The sequence below is a fragment of the Erpetoichthys calabaricus genome, chromosome 7 (assembly GCF_900747795.2).
Source record: "Erpetoichthys calabaricus chromosome 7, fErpCal1.3, whole genome shotgun sequence".
Taxonomy (NCBI): domain Eukaryota; kingdom Metazoa; phylum Chordata; class Cladistia; order Polypteriformes; family Polypteridae; genus Erpetoichthys; species Erpetoichthys calabaricus.
Genome location: NC_041400.2, coordinates 38,548,959 through 38,574,125, shown reverse-complemented (window position 1 = coordinate 38,574,125; position 25,167 = coordinate 38,548,959). Strand labels below are relative to the sequence as shown.

General features: G+C 35.5%; 1 protein-coding gene across 1 annotated transcript in view; it reads left to right on the top strand.

Moving 5' to 3' along the window:
• Positions 1-25,167, top strand: part of man2a1 (mannosidase, alpha, class 2A, member 1) — a 516,515-nt gene that overhangs the window by 102,069 nt on the left and 389,279 nt on the right. Inside the window, exon 3 of the mRNA XM_028804824.2 lies at positions 18,093-18,237. Within this exon, the coding sequence (XP_028660657.1) occupies positions 18,093-18,237 (145 nt within the window). The remainder of the gene's footprint in view (positions 1-18,092; positions 18,238-25,167) is intronic.

Sequence of the window (25,167 nt, the reverse complement as noted above, 5' to 3'; positions counted from 1 at the left end):
TAAGCCCTCCTCTGGTCCTCCTGGGCATCCCTGCTGGGTACCACCCCCAGCCACTCGCCACACAATGTACAGTGATCCCTCGCTATATCGCGCTTCGCCTTTCGCGGCTTCACTTTATCGCGGATTTTATATGTAAGCATATTTAAATATATATCGCAGATTTTTTGCTGGTTCGCGGATTTCTGAGGACAATGGGTCTTTTAATTTCTGGTACATGCTTCTTCAGTTGGTTTGCCCAGTTGATTTCATACAAGGGACGCTATTGGCAGATGGCTGAGAAGCTACCCAACTTACTTTTCTCTCTCTCTCTTGCGCTGACTTTCTCTGATCCTGACGTAGGGGGTGTGAGCAGGGGGGCTGTTCGCACACCTAGATGATACGGACGCTCGTCTAAAAATGCTGAAAGATTATCTTCACGTTGCTACCTTCTGTGTGCAGCTGCTTCGTGAAGCGACATGCTGCACGGTGCTTCGCATACTTAAAAGCTCAAAGGGCACGTATTGATTTTTGACTGTTTGTTTTTCTCTGTCTCTCTCTCTCTCTCTCTCTCTCTCTCTCTCTCTCTCTCTCTCCCTGCTCCTGACGGAAGGGGTGTGAGCTGCCGCCTTCAACAGCTTTGTACCGGCAGTGCTTCGCATACTTAAAAGCCAAACAGCCCTATTGATTTGTTTGCTTTCCTCTCTGTTTCTGACAGTCTGTGCTCCTGATGCGCACTCCTTTGAAGAGGAAGAAATCTGTGACCCAAGCATGACAATATAAAAATAACCATATAAACATATGGTTTCTGCTTCGCGGATTTTCTTATTTCGCGGGTGGCTCTGGAACGCAACCCCCGCGATGGAGGAGGGATTACTGTAATGATATTCCAGTGTTTTTTTTAAATTTATTTATTTTTATTCTTTTTTCTGTCAGTGTCTCTACGGTAACACCTTAGAGAAATTATGGTATTACTATAACTTTGTCTTTCTAACTCATCGCTTATCTTGTGGCATCTGTGAAAATGTAGTTCTTGCGGTGGCAGGGTTTTGGATTGCAACTTTTGAGATATAGTTGTGTAATTAGCTAATGAAGTTGAATTATATTGTATTTATAATGGATGGCCATTGTTATTGAAACACATTGCTTTTTCATGAACATTATATTACTCGTTTAAATGTTTTTAAAGAAGTAAGGGTAAGGACAGGCCTTCCAAGTAGCATTTCCAAGAGTGGAGAATACATCATGCATGCCATTAGGTGCAACATTTAATGAAAGGATAGCTCATGCCACACTTTGATGATAGAAAATGAAGATTCCCTGAGCTTGTCTTAGAAATTAACATGCATATTATATTGTAGTATATTGTTCATATGTACAAAGCACATGTGTTTTTGAATGTGCAATTTGGTTTTATGCACTTGCAATAACTCATTTTCTTTTTTTTTCTTTTTTTTTTTTTTGGTTCTTTATTTTGCCTTATACAATTTCTTGTACAGTGGTACCTTGAGATACGAGTGCCCCAACATACGAGTTTTTTGAGATACGAGCCATCACTAGGTTGATTTTTTGCCTTGAGTTATGAGCCAAAATTCGAAATACGAGCCATCAAAGAGCTTGTCGCCGCACATTCTGAGGAACTGACGATGGAGGAGTTGACGGAAGTACAGATGCAGCAACATACAGAGGTTCTGCAGGAGATCGGTATCGCGGAGGAGGCAGAGGCGGAGGTAAAGGAAGTGTTTGCAATGTGGGAAAAAGTTTCGAACTTTAAAGAAAAGAAACACCCTGAAATAGTTGCAACTGATCATGCAGTGGCACTATTTAATGACACTTGCCTAACTCATTTCAGAAACATTCTAAAGGGGAGGACTAAACAAAGCTCATTGGATAGGTTTCTATTGAAACGCCTTGGGAATAAAAGTGAGGAAAGCATGGAAAAAAAGAAAAAAACTAGTGAAGAAGAAAATTAAGTTAAGCAAAAGTGAAAGAAAAAAACATTACAATACGCTAATCGGCTTTGCCAACATCTGTTTATTTCTTGAGATTCTCTTTTATGTATTAGGTTTTATTTTGTTTGTATACAATATTTGTTCATTATAAATACATTTTTCTTATGTTGAAAACATTCAACAAAAAATTGGGGTGTTTTTTTGGGGGCTGGCACGAATTAATCTCATTTCAATTAATTTCAATGGGGAAAATTGATTTGAGATACGAGCAGTTTGACTTACGAGCTCGGTCACGGAACAAATTAAACTTGTATCTCAAGGTACTACTGTATTAGGAATTTGTTAGTTTTCGCATACCTCTTGGGGTCAGAGCGCAGGGTCAGCCATTGTACAGCGCCTCTGGAGCAATTAAAGGTTAAGGGCCTTGCCCAAGGGCCCAGCAGAGTAGGATCTATTTTGGCAGTGACGGGGATTCGAACTGGCAACCTTTGGGATACCAGACCAGATCCTTAGCCTCAGTTTTGTCACTGTCTTAACCTTTGTTTATAGTCCAGATCTTTGTATGACAATTTTGTTGACCCCAGCTCTTTCCCAGTGAATTTTTGTGGAAGTAAATCATGACCCTAAGCTTAAATTTAAAAAGTTAAAGTGAACAAAAACCAACCATTTAAGCCACTCTAGCATACCTTTGTTATCATGAACTTATAAAACCTAATGTTTCTTAAAGGTAAATGACAGATTTTGGGTGCTGAAAGTAGCATACACTTGGCATCTGCAATTGCCTCATGGGGTTCACCTCACCTTATTGTAACTGATAAAGTGATGTGTGGTGATTATTTTTTGGGGGTGGCTTTATATCTTCTCTTTTTGAAGTTATGTGCTCTGCTAGTATGTGCTGTGCTTTAAGACTCATTTCTGTTCTCAGATTTCCCATAACTCTGAATTGGATTAAGTTGGTTCAGGAAATCTGATGCACAGATGGGTGGAAATACAGCATGTTTCTTTTCATTAACTTCCCTTAGTTGTGAAAGCAGCATGTGACTCACATTATTGTGCAGGAAATCATTTTTTTCATGGTACCCTTGAAGGTTATAGCAAAAAGGTTGATCATCCTCTGAATATTCTTTTGAGGTGTCAACAATATCTAGCGGGCAACTACTGTCATATACTGTAGCTTGTAAACGGGCCCTGGACACAGACAGGGAGACATGGTACGTTGCACCACCACACGTTTATTTACACTATATACAAAGTTCCGTGCCACACAAACAAACCCAAGACTCCCCCAAAGTCCAGGCTTCTCTCACAGCCTTCTCTCTCTCTCTTCAGGCCTCTCCTTGCCTCCTCCAAGACCTCGTCCTTCTCCTCACCCAACTCCAGTCCTTAATGAAGGGAGGCGGCTTCTTATATAGGCAGGTGGTTGATGACCACACCCTGCCACCTGCCACAAGCTTCAAAATGCCAAAGGCGTGTGACATATATACCTTTCAGCAGTGGTCTTTGGAAGACACTTTCTGCTGCTCCTCTGCTAACCTGATTTTAGCCATCACTCATCACCAAACAAAAATTAGATTTACCATTGAATACATTTTGATGACACTGTGCTATAGTATATAATGATCTGTCTTGTGACATATTAATGTTAAAAAATGTATTCATTTGGACAGGATCTTCTCAATGGTCCCATCTGGCATCTGTAAATGTGTGTTTCTTCATGTATTAGCTGGCATATATGTTATATAGTGGAGATATTCTGTTTAAGCTTCCCTGTGACAACTTGGGATGATATATCACCCTAATGCATGTGAATAATCCACCATCTTTCATAGTCGGAAATCTGTTGAAACAGTGCTGTTCTCCACATTCAGAAAAAAACATTGTGAAGTATTTATTCGTGAACCATTCCTCCATCAGTTATTTAAAGACTTAGCAGTGCCAGAGAAACTCCAGAAGAGACTGAGAAGTATGTTAACTTGTGCTGGGCGGTATGACCAAAATTCTATATCGCAGTGTTTTTCAAAATTATCCCGGTTTCACAGTATTGGACGGTATTTTTTTTCCCATGCATGAGTGGATGTTAACCACATTTTCCACTACAATTACTGGCTAAGAATAACCTATTCCACTGTCATGAGAATTGTATATTGTACAAAAAAACATTTTAATGTGCACACAAGTATTAATACAGGTTTGCATGGCCCCATAAAGTGATAGTTTTCAAGGGGGTGGCAGTAATGAAGAGAAGGAATCACATTGCATGACAGATGCAGTCAAAATATAGAGCCTTTTTATTGAACAATGTTTGCAAACAACTTAAACTAAAATTTTGACAGCATATTTTCAACCATCCAAAGAGGCATTTAGACTTAGTAAAATATCCAGAGATGTTTGTCAAAAGTTGTATTGCACTGAACATGTCTTAGAAAAGAAATAAATAGTAAATATTTTTTGTAAACCAACTACACTTTGTTAATGTTTTGCAATCTCTGTCCACTGACATGTTAAAGTGACTTTTTAAACAACTTTACCATCATTAAACTGCATAATATTTAAACTAATAAATAATAACAATAAAATAAATAATAGTGCAACTTCCAGTAATAATACTATTACTTCCAAGACTTCAAGCCCTGGTGCATTACACAGTATTCACCAAATTAAAATAAAACAAGTGCAATTTGGTGATGACATCTTTACCAACTGAACCATCATTAAGGCAAACTGCATTAATATGGACCTTGCTTCAAGTTAAGCTATATACTGTACATAAATAATAAAACTGTAACTTGCATTTATAATGCTATTTGTGGTATAGCCTTACGGAAGCGTATTAGGGCCACTTTGAAGGAAAACAAAATACAGCACAGTGAAGGAAAAAAAAAACTATATGTCGAGATTAAAGTCGACATTTCCACTTTGTTCTCATAGTTTATTTTGTCATTAAAGTAGAAAGTCGTAAACTAAACTTCATCCTAAAATCAATGTTTAATTCACTAGATTTTCTCAAACCCCGTCATAGGTTATGTAGCACATTAAATGCTTTAAGTGTTACCTGACCCAGTTATTAATCGCTACGCTTTTCTTAAACTGACTTCCTCTTGCACGAAGAGGCAATGATCGGTGTACAGAATACATTCACTTCATGATTGATATTCCTGCTCTCTGAAAATGTAGAATGCTAAGATAATTTTTCATGATGAAATGCATTAAAGCAGGTATTAAACATGCACGGTAGTGTGGCGGTAGTGCTGCTCCCTCGCAGTAAGAGGTCCCCTAGTGTACGTTCAGTGTAGAGAACTTTGTGGCAGGTGTGACGAGGCTCCAAAAACCTGGATATATGAATAAGTATTGCACAGGTTTAACTTAAATATTGTGAAAATGTTGGGTTCGTGATCTGGTGGTCGAAGACACAAACACAGAATACAATGAATGTTCTTCTGAGCGGGCTTTCTTTATTGCATGCATGCTGTCTCTTTCTGATGTACCAAACCCCCAGGTCCTATCCTTCCTTTTTCTTTCTCCATATTACTAATTGCCACACGATAAACGTCCTTGTGAAATTTAAAACTAGTTATAAACTTAGACCACGGAGTATTCAGAACTTTAAAAAAAAAAAATCTTCGTTATACATGTTTAATTATGCCATCCATTCAGGGTTGTGCCCATCCCAGCAAGCATTGTGTGCAAGGCAGGAGGAAATCCTGAACGTGGCGCCAGCACATCACAGGGTGAATACGAACAATACATACACTAGCAGGGTTAATATAGCATAACAAAACCCGCCATCCTACATGACTTTAAAAGGAAACTGAAGCATGCCGAGTAAACCCACCAGAAAAACATGCAAATTCAAAGCAGGGAACACCTGGGACCACCTTGCTGCGAGGCAGCAGTGCATCCTCCACGCCACTGTGCCCCCACATGACTAAAACATGCTTTAATGCATTTCATCATGAAAATTATATCAAGTATTTATCTTAGCATTCTAAATGTGCAGGGAGCAGGAATATCATGAAATTAATGTATTCTGTGTGCTGTCTGCACCTCCTCTTAGTGCAAGAGGAAGTCAGTTTAAGAAACACGTAGCGATTAACATGGCTCCGGGAACACAACACAAAGCATTTAATGTGCTACATAACTTATGACGGTGTTTGAGAAAATCTGATAAATTAAAAATCATTTTAAGATGAAGTTTAGTTTACGATGTTCTACTTTAATAACAAATTACGAGAATAAAGTCAAAATGTCGACTTTAATCTCGACAAACGGCGAGAATAAAGTAGAAATGTCGACTCTATTCTCCTCATAAGTGTCGAGAATAAAGTCAACATGTTGTCACACTATTACACAGTACCCAGGTACATTACACAGTATTGAAAAAAATAAAACAAGTATAACTTGGCTTGCAGGATTATCCAGTAGTATAGAAACAGTATTCACACATTTGAACATAATGGTCCACATCCGACCTTTTAAATCCAAAGTATCTCCAGAAAATAGACGTGACTCCTTTTTCCAGCAAAAGTTCTTCTGTGTCATCATGTTCAACTTTATTGTCTGCTACAGCTTCAGTTTCGGAATGTTCTCTGTCCGTTTTCACCGTGCAATACCTCCACTACTGCATGTACTCCGTTGTATGCATGTTTAGCGGTGTAGCTGTGAAAAAGAGCCCCTGCGCAACACCTCCACTAATGTATGTATTCCATTGCATGTGTTTAGCGGTGTAGCAGTGAAAAAGGTCCCCCTTAAACAGTTTCCCGTTGCGCCACGTTCCAAACGTTGTTTAGGCAATTTAAACCAGTGTTGCGGTATAAGAAAAATCCATATAATAATATAATGTACTTGAAGTGTTTAAAGATATGAAATAAATTGTTATAGTGAGTCCCAGTTGTTAATAAAACACAGCATTCAGAATGGATGGTGGACACGATTGGAAACAGAAGTTCAGATTTCTCAAAAATGTTAGGTTTTCTTTATGCAAAGAACAATGGATACTTGGAATAATTTACCAAAAATTGTGTTGGAAAGTACGACCATAATACCTTCAAATCTTGCATAGGTGTCATTTTAGGTAAATAGGATGGACAAGCTGAGTGGCTTGATGTTGTCACAGTTGTTGAAATGTCTAGGAGAACAACAACTTAGAACAAAGTGACAACCTAACCATCTCTTCAAATATTATGCTTAGTATTTAATCACCTAATAAATTTGGTGGACATTTGAAAACTCCTTCAAGGTGTACTCCCATGGTTTATTTACAATTATGACAATAAACATGATACAGGGGAAACATGTTAGTAAGATTGCAGAAGCATTGTAAGCACAGAGAAAGAGGTACACCAAATCTCACTGATGTAAGCCTTGCCAAGATTGGATCACCAAAGTGAAAGTATAAAAAAAAAAAAAAAAAAAACCTACTTCAGTAATTGTTTGGGTGGTGGTCTGTGCTTGACTTAACATTATTGTAAAACTCATGGTCACTAAGACTTTTGTCTATTGAGGCAAAGTCTGTTTAATGTAAAATTTCTTTTGAGAACATAATTTAAAATAACCAAAATAATTCCATCTTGAAATATGCAAATCTATTTGAAATTTCATTGTCTGAGAAAATATTCAGTTTTAGTTTAGATTGTGTTGGTATTAGTTTGTTAATGCTACTCTAAACAGACTTCAGTTTCCAATTTATAGTGTATGCAATTTGATCAATTGATGTAGGCCTGCCTGTAGCAAGAAGTAAAAACAACAGATAGATAAAGAATGAATCACTTTTTAATTAGAAATCCTACTTGGCTCTCATTTACAATTCAGATAACAAAAATGCAAAAAAACAGCAGGTGACCCAGCAGAGCAATGCAAATGTAGAAAAAACAAAATTGACTAGATATTACAAGGAGTAATATAACTATGGATTTTTCGAAAGACATTAGGGGTGAAAGTGCACTTGTTTGTGTCATTTGTTCAGGCTGTCTGTCAAATAAATGTCTTAAAGCTGCACTGATACGTGGAGAGTGACATTTCAAAAGCATATGACTGTAATATTTCCTGAACTCCCTCAAAGGTATTACACATTGTATAAAACAGCATATTTTGATACTGGATGGCTTACTGTAAATTGCACGCAACAGATTTTGTCTGCAAGACACTAATGGGTCAATTATTTATGAACACACTGTTATTGGTATCTTTGTCAGATACTATTGTTTGCGGAATTAGTGGGATTTTTCCACAGATGCCATAATTCTGTTAAAATAATATTCTAAACAGTAGTGGATCAGCTAAATGATACAAAACATATAAAAAACTATGTTTTGTTAAAAGATGTCTGAGATATCAAGTTCTAAAAATGTGTTTTTATTAATTCTTTAATACAGAGTTTGGAGAGCATAACAAATGATAATTTTTAATTTTAATTATTAAACACTTATACTTGACACAGTATTATCCTTTCTCTTTTAATACTCCCAACCATTCTCAACAGAATTTCCCCATGTGTTTCATTGAGCATTCTGTAATTTATTCATGACTTGCCAAAATGTCTGACATTACTCACGTATATTTGTATAATGGGCTAAATGATAAGTTCAGTATAAGTTATTTTTTTCACAAACACAGTATATATTCATTTGCCACATGAATTGATTTTCTAAAGTTATCTGGATTCATTTTAAAACTTGCATAGCTACTCCTGGTATTTTACAAAGAACCCTATGGGTCACAAGGCTCCAGTGGAAAGTGAAAGCATAAAAACTTACGGATTACATCCTGTTTGAGTTTCGAAAACTTGCCTTCTTTGTTTCTGATAAATGCTTGTAACAACAAAAGGTTATCTAAAAACAATCATTTTACCACATATTTCTGGTACTTTTTCCCCCCAAGGTGAGGAGGATATGGTTTGTATTCGTTTTTGTGAGTTCTCACTTAAATACAGATGTAAATCAAAACAGTTTGGGTTTATTTGTTTATCTGATATTTACATGGAGAATGGACAAAGGAGACAGCAAACTTTATGACAGAATGGGCATTTGTGAACACTGACCATAGATCATAATAAACAATAAAAAAAATCTCCATGAAAAAATTCTCATGTTATTCATGTCACATAATTCATATCATACAATGATATGCTCACAACAGGAAAAACCCATGCATTTTTGGTTAAAATATTATTAAATACTTGCGTATTGCAACAGGTACACATGCCGTAAATGTAGAAAGGACGGTCCTTGCGTGTGTGTGTGAACTCTTAACATCTGTTTTTGATGATTGCATATAGCGCTGAACTGACCTTTCTGTAGGCCTACTATTCTTTCCTCTGCATGTCCTGGAGTACAAAAGAAACAGCACCATTCATCAACATGGAGACTGGCAAGATCGGGGAAAAAAAAAAACCACTCGGTCACTGATTACAACCGCAAGATGATATGCGAATGAATATGAATAATATGAATAATATTGCATCTGTGCCATGAATAATGAATAATTCCAAATATCATATATACCTATGTCTGTTTTTCATAGACCATAAGGTGCATACTAATTCAGCGTGAGCAGGAACACTCAATAAAACTGAATTAAAAAAATCAAGTGACGGTGAGATACAAAGAAGGCAGATTCACCAGCATTTGTGTGTCAGCTTTTATCCATCCAGATCAGAGAATGTCCAGTTCCATTGCCTCAAAACGCCACTCACATCTACAGTTATTCCCAGTTTTAAATAAAAACTAACAGCGTCAGATCCCTGGGGGGCGGTAGTATGTATCGTGATCGTGACTGAGAGAATAAAAGTGGGGAAAAAAAAAAGGTAACTTTTACAAGTGCTATAAATGTACACCGTCTGTTACAGATGCAAACCAAATGTATGTGTGTACTGTACAATATTAACAGTAAGAGCAGCTCACTACTGAAAATGGCAAATATAGGAGTCAGTTGGGATCGAACTGGGAACTCTTGATTACAGGTCAGCAGATCTTACTGCTACGCCACGGAAGATGTTGTCTTACCCTTGAAACTTTTGTGAAAGTGTTTATTTGATCTTTGGACTTCAGGCTTCACACATTATATAGTTTATGCCAACATTTTGTCATTTACTACTAAAATATGAAAAACGTTTCTGTTTAAACAATGTGTTCACACAGATTATTGTAGAAATGGAACACATGAAATGCATTTGTTCCAAATAACGATCTATTATTTCCACTCTAAAACTCCAGCACTTCACTCCCAGATAATCAAGGCATGAGCTGAGAGAACTTTGTGCACGTTCTGCAGCTGTTGGGGGGGAGGGGGAGTGGTTAGGTGGGTGGAATAGCAGGCTGCTTGTCTTTATTGGCACATTTACAGGACAAAAGACGCTGATGGAGAGGTGCGATGGGATTTAAGGTGGGCTGCATCTATGAGTATTTTCGTAGGCTCTGGTAATTCTAGTGTTAAAGACATGGCTGGATACATCCTGGATAAATCACAAGTACCTTTTAAGATGTGCTCTGATATCTTTTGAGTTATATTTACTTGAGCACCTTAGAAAAAGCTTAATGTAGAATTCTGACAAAGTGACCAAAAAGTGGGTTTATAAACCTGAAATATTAAGTTACAACCATCTTTTAATTTCAGCATGCTGGTTTCATTTGTAATCTTATAACCTTAAGCTTTCTTTATTACAGTTACTGGAATGGATCTCTTCATGTAACTTCAGCCTACATCAAGCAAATTATCATAAAGTTTTATTGTCAAAACAAAAACTGTCAGCATGAATCACATTCGATTATGTGCTTAGTTTCAGGAGCTGGAGTATAATGAGATTTTAAATGCTGACGTGTCAAGGAGGTTTTACAGAAATTATGGCCCGAGTTCTTAATATACATTATTGAAATCTGTGGTAATATTCATACTACTTTGCTTCAGTTTAAGGCTGCATGTGATTTAAATATAGCAGCTCTGAGAATTACTTCGCCTTGACCCAGTTTCTTAGGTGTGCTTATGTTGTACAAATTCAAGACTGCTTTAATCTTCTGAAATGACTGAATTGTTGTATAAGGTGATTGTATATTACATTGAAATTTTCCAAGTGTATTTTTTCCAGTGAAATTCATAAGATGTGGCTGTGTGCATCAGGACGATAAGATTAAAGAATTAATCACAAATCAGATACTACCCTGAAACAAACAGCTTGCTGAGATATCATGGAAAAGAGAAAACTGCCTTTTGGCTTGCTATAATGCTAATACAGAAGGCCTTAAATCCATTAGAATTATGCACCATTGTAACATGTAAACCTTTTCATATTGTAATGGTAATTTTAAATGAACATTTTTTTATTTGCCTCTTTAGATGATATATTATAACTCTAACATAGACTTCTGTAGAAGAATGACTGTTGATGTCTTTATTGAAAGGCACCTCGTTTGCAACTATTTTGGTCCAGCTTCTTTATCTATCTATCTATCTATCTATCTATCTATCTATCTATCTATCTATCTATCTATCTATCTATCTATCTATCTATCTATCTATCTATCTATCTATCTATCTATCTATCTATCTATCTATCTATCTATCTATCTATCTATCTATCTATCTATCTATCTAGTCTCTTGTTCTCAGTGGTATCTTTCATCTCTGCACTTTAGAATAGTCAGAATGATGTAATTGATTCTGCCGCAACATTTGTTTTAATACTGAAAAAATAGATTTCAATGCTTTCCTCCGAAGAGCCTTTACTTATAATTTAACAGAGACCAAAATACGTGAACAGTGTTGAAAGTGTAGGAATCCAATAAAACATAATGATACTAATAATTAGAATTTGCTTTTTTCTTGGGGTTTATTCTGGTAGTTTTGCTCCTAGCTTTTGTCTTCAAATAAAATAATTTAGACTGGCTGCCTTGTGGCTAATCTTATATGTCTTGACTGAAGTTTTGTTGGTTTTGCTGATATTTGCTATAATATGCTAGATGGAGCAAACACAGTATCAACAGATTTTTATTTCTTTCATGCTTCATGCTTCTCCTTTTTGCCAGCTTTTCACACATTTTAAAAAGAAATGATTATATTTTGTAAAATCATGTATACTGTGCAAGATGCAGAGGAAATGAATCTGTGGACTTCTGATGTTGTCATCTGACTCATTTGATGATAACACCTTTTATTGTACTATATGCATTTACTCTCTTTTATATAATGTCATTTTCTAACCTGTTTCATCCAGACTAGTTGGCATAGGGCACAAAGCAGGAACAAACCCTGGCCAGTTCATCGCAGGGCACACACACCCATATACCAAACACACACTAGGGCCAATTTAAGTGTCTTTGGACAGTGGTAGGAAACCCATACAGACACTGGGAGACCCTGGATGCAAACCCTTGTTTCCTTACTGCAAGTCAGCAATGCTGCCACTGCTCCACCGAGCTGCCCACTTTTATAATAGCAAGGTAAAAATACAAAATGTTAAATGATGTGTTCATGATAACATGTTTAAGTAAAAAATACTGCTAGAGTAACTGTAGCCATGAACGTGACGGAAAGCAATGTGATGGAATTTCATGAAATAATCACACTTTGCTTTTAACATCCTGCCTTAACATCTTTCGAAGTTCAAACTGTACCCCTTGAACTGAGAGCTACATATCCACACTATAGTTAAATGAACAGTCTGATCTCTGTCTCTGTTTATATTTGACACCTTTTATAATGATGAACAGAGAAGAAGAAAGAGAATTCCTTGTGGGATTTGTTTAACATTTTATATAAAGCTTTAAAAAGTGACACAAAATCAGATGTGTGCCAGTACTACTTAAACTACTTTTTATTTTGACAGACTGCAATGAGACTGTATATAATAAGCAGACATATTACCCCGCAGCTCTCTCAAGAGATTTTTCAGGTGTTCTTTCTGTAACTCTATATTTTTTAACTAGATGACATTTATAAAGTACTGTTAAAAAGCATGTTTTGAATGTAGTCTACTAACGCATATCACTGCATTCTGTTATAGCTGTTATTTTAAAATATAACTCACTGTTACAAAAATATTTTTTAACTAAAAATGTGACACCTGAGTCTTGGAAGGAATGACTGAAAATGTGAAATGTTGTAGCTTTTCTATCAGTTAATGGAGTTGCTGAATGCATCTGAATGTTGCGCTATACCTATATTCTCCTTTCCTTTGGGAAATCATGACAATGGGATGGGAAGAACTAAAATCTCTTAACCTTTTTTCCATTCAATTAAAGAAAAAAAAAACTTAGATGCATCTGGCATACAGGTGAGAATGGCACCAGTTTATCTTATTATCTGTTTTCTTGGTATATGTTACTTATGGCAAATAAAAAGTAACAAAAATTTTAATTTACTTGCTTGTCAAAAATTAGTTTTGCCAAAAAAGGGTATAAAATTCAGAGCCTCTGTTACACAAAAATCATGGCAGATGTTAATGTCTTTCTGAATTTCAAATACATCTGTGCACTGTACAGTGGCCCTAGTAGCTTGTTGGTTCACTGTTGGGCTTTCCACACAAAAGCAAACTGGGTCATAAATTGTAAGATATTGATATTGAAAGGGATAAAATGCTTTAATTAAATCTATTTCTACTGTTTTCTTGCACACTCTATAATCTAGTCCAGGGGTGGGCAATGTCAGTCCTGGAGAGCCACACTGGCTACAGGTTTTCATTCCAACCCAATCGCTTAATTATAAACCAATTTTTGCCAATCTCAGACCTAAGGTTCTTATATCATAGATTTTTTCCTTTCCAAGGAAATCATCTAAACTATTTGAAGCCTAAAATGGATAATTTTCAGTCTGTCACATTTTTCTTTTAAGTGTTTTATTAAATCAAACAGTGCATGATGAACACAGACAGATGTAAATGGGAAAAAAAGAATGGAGAACTGTTGGCTGCTTTGTCATTTACATCTTATTGCTAATAAGGAGCCATTAAAACATCGAATGCAGCTGTTTAAGATTGAAATAAGCAATTAAGGGTGGGGAACTTTAACAAGCGAGACCACTAAAATGAAACATCAAAATGTCACTTGAGCAGTAAGTGCTTGTTCATCAACAATAATTGATTTCTCATTAAGAAACTGGGTTGGAACAAAAACCTGCAGCCACTGCGGCTCTCCAAGACTGACATTGCCCACCCCGATCTAGTCGGTGAATGTCACCATATCAGGTACTGCTGCAGCCAGGTGGGTTGCTTTGCTGTAAAAATTCAAGTAGTCCACCATTAGGCTTCTTCACAAGTTACACTGGTGAGTTAAAAGGGCATCTTGCAGGTCAAATTATTTCCACCTGAAGTCGCTAGTGCTTATTTGGGTTATTTGTATTTCCCTTTGTTTATGAATAGGGAGTTCCTCAAGTAGTCTCCTACATCAGAAAATTAGCCAGCTAAGTGTCTGAGTTTAGCAGAGTTGTGCCCATATTTTTTCTGTATGTTGTAGTTGACATCCCTTATGTTTTTGGTGCATTATTAAGGAATTGCTATTAACATTTGTTTTTGTCCAACATGTCTGATTACACATGGCTAACATTGGAAGCACCATTGCCTGTCACTCATTAGCAGAAAGTATTGTTGGAACACAGCTTATATTTAGTAAAGAGAGGGAAACCCATAAAATGTTAAGGCAAAACCATTATATGTAGAATTATATGCAGTTGTTGCCACAATATACTGTATGTCCGTCACTGCTTTAACTATTATAGACACACTGTCCTGGTGCTGAGTATAATGGAGTGGACTGATCAGATGGATTCTCGCTCTCTGCCAAAATAAGTTTTTAAATTCACCAATGTATTCTTATAAAGACTGTTGATAAGGTGAAACAATCAGTTTAAATATTTTTTCATTCTCACACTTCCGATAAAAATAAGGATAGATTAAACGAGTATTATGCAGATAACCAGAGAGATCATACCTAACAAGCTGTTTAAGCTAATGTACTGTATGTAGCTACGTGGCCTAATATTTCACAGTTCACTGTGTGAACAAGGCAAGTTTGAGCACCAAATGAACCAGTTGCTTGCAGTCTACTGTCCAACACTAGCTGAGGATTTCCTTTTAGGAACCATGATAAACTTTCAAAAATGGAAAAAGTACACATTTTATTTCCTTACAGCCATTGTCCTTAATTGTATGGCTACTACTTTGCGGAGATAAATATACAGATTACTTAAGTGGTAGCATTGATTTGATGGCTAGCTAAAACACAAGCAAGAGCCTTTTAGCATCCACATGGTCTTTTGGGGGACACTTTCCTTCAATTTAACAACAAATTGGGGGGATTTTATTGGCTTAGGAAGATTTCACCCTAGGGTTTATAGAGAATATCATCATGCACTACCTGATTTTTTTTTTTTTTTTTTTTTTTTTGGTGAACATGCTAAATTTATTTACTGATATCTTGTGATTGGTAACATTTTAGAAAAAATAAACACTTAAAATCAGTGCTAAAAGTAAAAATTCAAAAATGAATTAGTGAATAAAATCATTATGCAGGATATTTTCATCTGTGCAAACTCTTTAAAGCTGCTTTTGTAACAGCATATTTTTTAAAAATGGTTTGTAAGAAAGTTACTTTGCCAGTTTTGTGACATTTGCAGCTGTGAGACTGATATTTGCATTAGTTTATGGAGGAGAAATCAGCTAATCAGTTGCACTTGCTGGGGAGTAATATTTAATGTTCAAGTAGAGAAAAGCCAAGCAAAATGACACCTTTTATTGGCTAACTAGAAAGATTACAATATGCAAGCTTTCGAGGCAACTCAGGCCCCTTCTTCAGGCAAGATGTAATACAGAAACTGAAGTTTCCTATGTTTATATACACACTCTAGGACAAGAAACAACATTGGTAAATATTTAAATGAGAAATTTTGTATGTAAAAAATTAATAGATTCATTCAGGCTAGGGTTAATTTAGCAAGAGAGAAAAGAACAATGTATTGTCAAGATCTCTGGATAAGATAACTGTCCAACAAAGTCTTTTGAAGTTTGTAATGAGTTTTTTCAGTGTCTCACACTACTGTTGCTTTATATTTTTAATATTCCAAATGCTCCCCTTCTTCTGTTTTACAGTTTTCCCAACCTTAAGCCTACTTTTGTGAAAAAAAATCAAACTTATAAATTGAAGATTATAATTATTTTCAAATTCTTGTAAAACAGCCTTTATGTGGTTTTTAAGATGTCATATAGAGTACACCCTATAGAAATCAACATATATGAAAAGGTGAATATTTTATCTTCATGGAAACAGTGCCTACAGATAAAGGTGATATACATGAACAAGTGAAAAATTTGATAATCTAAATAATAGAAATACAGATTTGTCACTTGGAAAAAGTTAGTACACCCCTACATTTATCACCACTTCATATCTATAAAAGTAGACTCAGGTATTCCTGATTAGGAGATATTGATTAGAGCTTCCATAGGGAGTATGCAGATGAAACCTGTTGTATTTAATCTGCAGATATTTGGGGTCTGGTGTTCTGTTTCCTGTTGATGTGAGTGGTGTCATCATGCCTTAATCAAAAGAGCTTTCAGTGTTGTGGATGCCTATGAATCTGGCCAGGCATTTAAAACAATCATCAAATTGTTTGAAATCAAAGATTCCATTGTAACGAAAATCTACATAGTGTGTAGATTTCAAATGTTAATTGTTCAAATGCTAATTGTTTTCAGGATGGGCCAGCCCAGCAAATTTGGCATAAGTATTGACCATTTGATGCTTAAATAAGTCTCCAAGAACCCCAAAATTTAATTGTGAGATTTTCAGGTGAAACCTGGTATCAAAGAATCAGAAGGAGATTGCACAAATTTGACCTGCATGCAGGATGTGCCAGGCAAAAGCTTTTGCCATTGTTTGGCTACAGTAACAGTAGACCTATTTGGTACAAACTGAAGACAATATTTCTGGAGGAGAACCTCATACCAGCTATGAAACATGATGGTAAAAATTTAGTTAACAAAACTAATGAAAATATCTGTCCCTGATGGAAAAATAATAAACTTCAGGCAAAATCAATGTAAATTGTATTGTGCTATAATAACAGTAATTTTATTGTATTTGTATTGTAATTCTGTTGTAGTTACATTAAGTATGAATTATTCAGCAGAATCATGTCAAAAAAACACTACTGGGGCTCCTTTTTAGTGGAGGCATTACGCCTGTATAATGACTCACTGTGACTGTGAGTGCTCTTTTTATCTTTAGCTAGTCATTTTTTTTCTTTTTAGATTTCTTTCTTTTAGTCATTCTGGTGTGAATTTGAGATGGGGGGTTGTTGTTTGTCATATAATTTAAAATGTTTTTATTTATTGAGCTTCTATAAAAAGCCAGATTTCACCCTGGGGACAAATAAAGCGCTGTCTATCTATTAGATAAACAACCAGAGATTCGGAGAATTGACAGGTTAGGACAAGAGCAAAACATTTTTCTTTACTTTGGTGACGTAATGGTGAGGGATAACCCTTACACCTCACTTGCATATGTACAAAATATGTTTACAGGAATCCGTAAAAATTCATCAGGTTTCAAGATTAATTTGAATAAGAGCATATTCCAGTGAATAGCCTTTCTGCTAAATCAGTTTTCTAATAACTGTCTCACAACACTTGTAAAGACATTTTTCCATTTGAAATGTAGCAACCTGATGGAAAGTGTTCACCAGATGGTAAAGTCTTGCTTTTATCTTTATATAGTACTGGGTAAAAGAATCAACATTAACTAAAAATGAAAATCTTTGCACACATGCTTTGTTTTCAGTGCATTCCAATTTTCAGCAAAAAAATCTACCTACATTTTTTTTGGAACACAAAGGTCTTAGGTAAATAAAATAAAAAACCTTTAGTGATAGAAAGTACTTGGGCCATGGATCCTACCTAAATTCCAGACTAAATGCTGGGTTGTGAGTAAACATATTATGGACTATACTTGACTAACAGTGGTACATAACAGTAGTAGATCACAGCTAACAAAAATTAAATAATTGCCAATAATGTTTCAATTATAAGAGCTAGCCTTTTAGTATTCTATTGTTTAATTATTAATTTCTTTATCTTTATCAGCTGGTGACATAGTTCTAGTGATATGTAAGGTTTATTGATTGAAATTCTGATTCAGGTGTTTCCAACTGTACATTTTAGTTTTGTCTTTTTTATTCTTTCAGATGCTGGATGTCTATAGTCTACTACCCTTTGACAATCCTGATGGGGGAGTGTGGAAACAAGGCTTTGATATTTCATATGATGAACATGAGTGGGATAATGAGCCATTGCAAGTCTTTGTTGTTCCACATTCACATAATGATCCTGGTAAGCAAACTCATGAACCCACAGAATAGGCATTTGTTTGTTTGTGACATATCTAACATGGAAATGTTTTTGTGCTTAAAAAGATAGAATTTTATTTTCCTTGGTTTACATATATATGAAAAAGTATTCAATCTTAAATATGACTGTGTGAAATAGCTCACAAAAGTTCCAGGTAAAGACCTATTGCTCAAAAAAAAAAAAAAAAAAATACAAAAGAAAGTTGGAGCTTAACAAAATAAATAATTGCAAAAGAACTTGAACTGAGAAAAAGTGGGGGCATTATGTATATATAGTGTGCAAACATGTTTATCTTAATTAAATTTTAAAATTCAAATAATTCTTATTTCAGGTTTAGCTTAATTCACCATTTTTTTTGTTTTAAATGAACTTAAATTTTGAAGGTAAGAATTATCAATTTAGTTCAAGGTAGTTTTCATATGCACATTAGATAGTTTTAATTTAGCTAAAAATTCTATATTAAAACACTTCATTTCATCAGAATTGTCTTCCTTTAAATGACTAGTAATGCAAGCTAGTTATATTCTGCATTTTCTAGTTTATTCTGCCTTTTAAAAGGGTCATGTTTTACCAATCATTGTATAGTGTGCTGTACAGTTTACTAATTCTTAGATTTTTTTAAAGGTTTCTATCAGAATCAGAATATCTTTATTGTCATTGTAACAAATATAAAGAAATTGGGTGCAGTCCCTGTGGTGTCAAAATATAAATAAATATAATTACAAAAGGATAGGAAAGGATAAGAAGAAATGAGGTAGAACACAAACATTCAACATAAGACCTTAATTGCACATGAACACTATTGCACAAGATGTAATCTATTGCACTGCTGCATTGGAGGTGATTAGGTGGAATTCAGTGCCCTAATAGCAACAGGGTAGAAACTGTTATTCAGTCTCTTAGTCTTTGTTTTGATGCTCCTATATCTTCTGCCCGATGGCAACAGTTGGAACATATCATGAGCGGTGTGTGAGGAGTCTTTTGAGATGTTTTCTGCTTTCCTGAGGCAGCGAGAGCTGTGCAGTTCATCCAGAGAGAGTAAAGAACAGCCTATGATAGATAGGTAGACAGATAGATAGATACTTTATTAATCCCAAGGGGAAATTCACATACTCCAGCAGCAGCATACTGATACAAAAAACAATATTAAATTAAAGAGTAATAAAAATGCAGGTAAAAATAGACAATAACTTTGAATAATGTTAATGTTTACCCCCCCGGGTGGAATTGAAGAGTCGCATAGTTTGGGGGAGGAACAATCTCCTCAGTCTGTCAGTGGAGCAGGACAGTGACAGCAGTCTGTTGCTGAAGCTGCTCCTCTGTCTGGAGATGACACTGTTTAGTGGATGCAGTGGATTCTCCATAATTGATAGGAGCCTGCTGAGCGCCCGTCGCTCTGCCACAGATGTCAAACTGTCCAGCTCCATGCCTACAATAGAGCCTGCTTTCCTCACCAGTTTGTCCAGGCGTGAGGCGTCCTCCTTAATGCTGCCTCCCCAGCACACCACTGCGTAGAAGAGGGCGCTCGCCACAACCATCTGATAGAACATCTGCAGCATCTTATTGCAGATGTTGAAGGACGCCAGTCTTCTAAGGAAGTATAGCCGACTCTGTCCTCTCTTGCACAGAGAATCAGTTTTGGCAGTCCAGTCCAATTTATCATCCAGCTGCACTCCCAGGTATTTATAGGTGTGCACCTTCTGCACACAATCATCTCTGATGATCACGGGGTCCAGGAGGGGCCTGGGCCTCCTAAAATCCACCACCTGCTCCTTGGTTTTGCTGGTGTTCAGGTGTAGGTGGTTTGAGTCACACCATTTAACAAAGTCCTTGATGAGGTCCCTATACTTCTCCTCCTGCCCACTCCTGATGCAGCCCACGATAGCAGTGTCATCAGCGAACTTTTGCACGTGGCAGGACTCCGAGTTGTATTGGAAGTCCGATGTATATAGGCTGAACAGGATCAGAGAAAGTACAGTCCCCTGCGGTGCTTCTGTGTTGCTGACCACAATATCAGACCTGCAGTTCCCGAGACGCACATCTGTTTGTAAGATAGTCCACGATCCATGCCACTAGGTATGAATCTACTTCCATCTCTGTCAGCTTGTCCCTAAGCAGCAGAGGTTGGATGGTGTTGATCTGAGCATGAATCCAATATTCAGGTTCAGCTTTGTTGTAAATGTAGAAAATTTTTGTGACATTTCTCCCACACCCAGGAGAGTGAAAAAGAGCCGATTTAAGACAAATGAAAATGAAGAACAATTAATATGGCACTGTACTGGCCCTCGGGTCTCTGTCTGTCTGGTAGGGGGATTATCCTCTTGCCTGCCTCTTAAGTACCACATCATGAACATTTTTTCTTTTTCTGTTTCTTTTTCTGCCCATTCAAAGTATGCTCCCTGATCACGTCCTGATATTTCCACCTGGGCCAATTGTGCCCCTTTTGGGTACTGAAGTACCAATCTAGAGATCCTCCTTTTTGGGCCCCAGTTTCCTTGCACCTTTAAGATCAGTATAGCACTTAAAGTACTGGTGTCAATAACAGTTTTTCAGGTGTCTTTTCACATTGAGAAACACTACCCTTCCACTCCTCCAGGTTTAGTTATAGCCTATCCTTTAAATGGGAAATCTGCTCCAGCTTCTTCAGCTAAGCAATTTATTCTTCTACTCATTTTGTGGCTTCATTGATCTGCTTTCTTTTTGTATACAGTAATTTTACATATGGCTGATGCCTTTGTCCAAGTTAACACAGAAATTTTAAATGTGCTGTAAGTGTTTACTGATTTTATTTATTTATTTTTTTACAGTTGAAACTAAAAGCTGTTTGCATGAGTTGTAGGTGGGAATTACTCCAGTAGCCTTGGAGTTAAGTCTAGTGGAATGAATGTGATTTACTTCCTTATTCAGACTACAGTACAGATAGTGTTCTTTTTATTAGGCTTACTGTAGATCTTCCTTACTATTATCTCTTATTTCCGTATTGTAAGTTTGTCAACTTTGTTAACCATGAGATTCTAGAAGTTCAAATGCTTTGCATTTCACAGCTGATTAATGGGTCACATTAATGCACACAATAATGCCTTTTATTGTATTGTTTGTCCTGAAAGTAGAGTGGAATATTACAACTTTGTAAAGGGATTTTTAAAATTATCTTTACAAAAAGGTATTGAAACATAAAACATTAGCCTAATTGTAAATGTTCTTAAAAACTACAGAAATAAAAATGCAACGTGTTACAGATGTACTTTATGTGACATTCATAATAAATCTAATGACATGCAGTCAGCACATAACATTATTTATCCCTTTAATTTTAGGTACATTTTGTTTGTGAACATTACTATATCCTTGAACACCTTTTATACAGTAGAACTGTTTCAGTGTCATTATTGAACAGTGAGGCAAACCTGAGTCATCAGACAGACAAGTCTGTCTTGTGCTTGTGGTCCAAAACACCCATTTTTCTCTTTTACTTGCCTCTGCTTTGTACATATAGCTGAGTACTCACTGCTTGTCAGCTTTTGGACACAGGGGAGCTTGCCTGTATGACTTAAAGCAAAATCAAACCAGTTTGATTTTTCTTGTAGTGAGTTGCTTGGGATGTCAGACTACTCTATCAGAGATCATGGGATTGCATTGTGGCTTCCCTAAGATTATGTAAATGAAACTGAAAATTGCTGTAACGATCACAAAGTGTGATGGGGGATTAAAGAAAAAGTCATACATTTGATCCTAATGCATCCCATTAACACAAATTTGCCTTCCCACTTCACCTCAGGCCGTTGTGAGCTGTGGCAGAGTGTGTGTGGAAAAGTTCTTCCTTTCCTGCTTTTTGGTAATAAATGCATAAAAGCTTCTGTAATATGTCAATACCACCAACTAATATTCACCAGGTTGATACCAATCATTTCATTCCAAACTTCACATTTACCCCCGATCAGTTGTAATGTTTATGTATATTACAAGGTTTTATTGTAAATGAGCTAAATTGAACATTTATACTCCACATGTAAACACATTTGTAGCTTAATCACCAGTACTGGCATGCTATAGTTTTCAAATTCTTGTATATGCTGTTCAGGCACATCAAACGTGTGTGCTATTCAGAACTTGTTGGCAGTTTCAAGTTTGAAAGATATTTATTTTGTTTTAAGTACTACATGTTGCTGCTTCTATAATAGGGCTTATATTTAATCAATTCCTGAAGGTACATAATGGTAAATATGAACATCTATTGTTTTATAAAATAATGTCAGTCTCTGTTGTCTAGTTACAAAAAAGAACCTTTATTATTGTCTACTTTTTAAAAATCTGGTAAATGTATTATGTTCATTGTGACTGAATAATGCCACTTGAATTCTTGTTTAGGCTCTTGTACTCTTTAGCCTCTTGTTTAGCTTTCTGTTTAGCCTCCATATTTTTGAAAGTGTCCTGCGAAGTAATCGTTTTCACTTGATAATAAGTTTTACAGAGAGTTTAAAGTGGAATAAGATAAAATACATTGTGAGATTTAGAGGGAAGGATTTCAATAAACATGTCATCTTCTCTTGAAATGTAGCAATGGAAAAGCTTGGAATGTTGCCTTTGCTAAAATATGTAATCTTTTGGATGATACATAGGAAAAACATTGCCAAATAGTAAATTCTAATAAGGTTTCAAGCTTAATGTGTGTATATATACAGTAGTATTTTTCCACTGTATCCTTCTACTTTCACTTCAGTTTGAGTTAAACTTTTAAAATGGTGGAAGAAATATGATAATTCAGATATTAAAGTATAAACCATTTAAATGAAATAATCCTGGTATGTCTTCATGATGTGTTTGATTCAGACAGTCTTTTCTGTTATGCTGACAAAATGTATGCCATCCTGCAAACAATATTAACCATGTTTTTCCTACATTTCCTGTATATTAAAATACCAGTTTATTTTATTTTAAACTACATTTTATTATAGTGATTAACATTATTTATTGAGTTTGAGGTATTTTGCAACATCTCTTGTTAGTGAATGCTTTGATTAAATTACTTATCACTTCTAGGCACCTTTGAGGGAAAAATCTATATACATCATGTGATTTTTTTATTGTAACTGTACTATATTTTTAATATGTACTGTGCTCAGAGCATTTCAATAAGAAGTGAGTTACCTAAACAGTTGAGTCATTATTTTCCTTGATACATTTCCTTTATGCTTACTTTATTGTGGAATAATTTGTACTACTATAATGCCAATGACCAATAATTCAAGCTACATTAAAGGTTTTTGGTCCAGTGCTCCACTGTGGACCTTAACAGACAGAAGTAATACTCCGCATATAAGTTAGTTGCTACAAATGTAGCAAGAGTTTCCAAAGCATCATGCATGTTGAGAGTACTTTTTGCATTTTGCATTTGTTTGAAGAACTTCAGTGAAATTTAAATAGTGACACCTACAATAATGTATATCTGTGCCTCACATGGCTTTCCTCCTTAAACTTTTGTACTCATTTAAATTTGATATATGTTATTACTTAAAATAATCAAAAGCCTTTTTGTATCTGCCAAGTAAGCGTACTGCGCAGCTTCTATCCAAGTGTTAACCAATGAACTCTTAAGGCTTCCTGAGTGATTACTACTTTTTTCTTGTAAAGGGTGAATGTGTAACAGCTGATTAAAAATGAGAGAAATCATAGCTTTTTTGTTTGTTGTATAGTACTTATTTATTTTATGTTGATTGTTAATATTATTGCCAATTCAGTTTTTAGTTTGGTAGGTCAGTTCAAAGTGGAACATTAAATTGTATTGGAATTTAAAATTCTTCATTAACTGGATTGCTGGAATGTTAACTACATCTTAACAGAAAGGTTCAAAAAGACTAGAACTGCTTGAATGTAATTTAGTATTGATTTTTACTTTGAAAGCATTTGTCCTTAACCAGTAGCTTAAGTAGTTGTGCTTTGTTTTCCTCTGTGTCCCTGGAGGAGAAGGGAGATGGACTGGCCATTTAATGCTCTATTTCTTGCTAGACACTCCTTTTTAAGAATAGACACCAGTAAATTGTAATGTATTCCCTTATACTAATTCCATATAACCGGAAATGATTTATCACCTGCCAATATCTTTTCTCTCAAAAACTTCTTATACCTCATTAAGGGATACTCAGTAGCTGAGGTACATAAAAAGGAGTGCTAATGGTGTTCTGCAGTAAACACGCAGGAAGAGCATAAAGGAAGTGCAGGAAATTTGAGCTGATTAATTGGTTAGTAATTTGAAAAACTTATGTTAATGTATTTTATAAATTACACAATAATAAATATGCTGATCAAGAGTTGTCTTAATTTCTTATAATGTGTCAAATCGTAACAGCGAATATTGAGTAAGCAAATTTTTAAATTGTAAATTGTACACTTCATGAAAAATGAAAAATAATAAAAAACATACTTTAAAATAGAAAGATGTGTGTCCATCTTATTAACTATTTTTTTTTGTGAACTTTTTTTGTCATTTAAATACATGTTCATTTGAACCATTCTGTACCATCTCAGTTCCAGGGTTCTCTAATTTAAACACATCACCAAAAAGAAAAGCAGATGGATAATAATCTATTAAAAGGTGTGTTTCATGTTAACTGTGCTAAAGAATGTGAAGTATGTTTTGTGCTATTAGGCAAGGTGAAATTCTTAAATGTATAAGCAGCTACTTTCATGTATTTTATCAGATGTTGACAGCAGTTTAAGTTCATTTGTATTCACTACCTGTCAAGTTTTTTCCATTTTTATGGAAATGCATGCAGTTTAATGTCTTAATGTTTCATGAAATCATGGCATAGAACAAATACTTAATGGCAAATACAAAAATACGTTAATGAATCATTAAGTGTACAAAATTTTATTCATATTTTTGAATCATCAAAGTAGCCACATTTTGCTGAT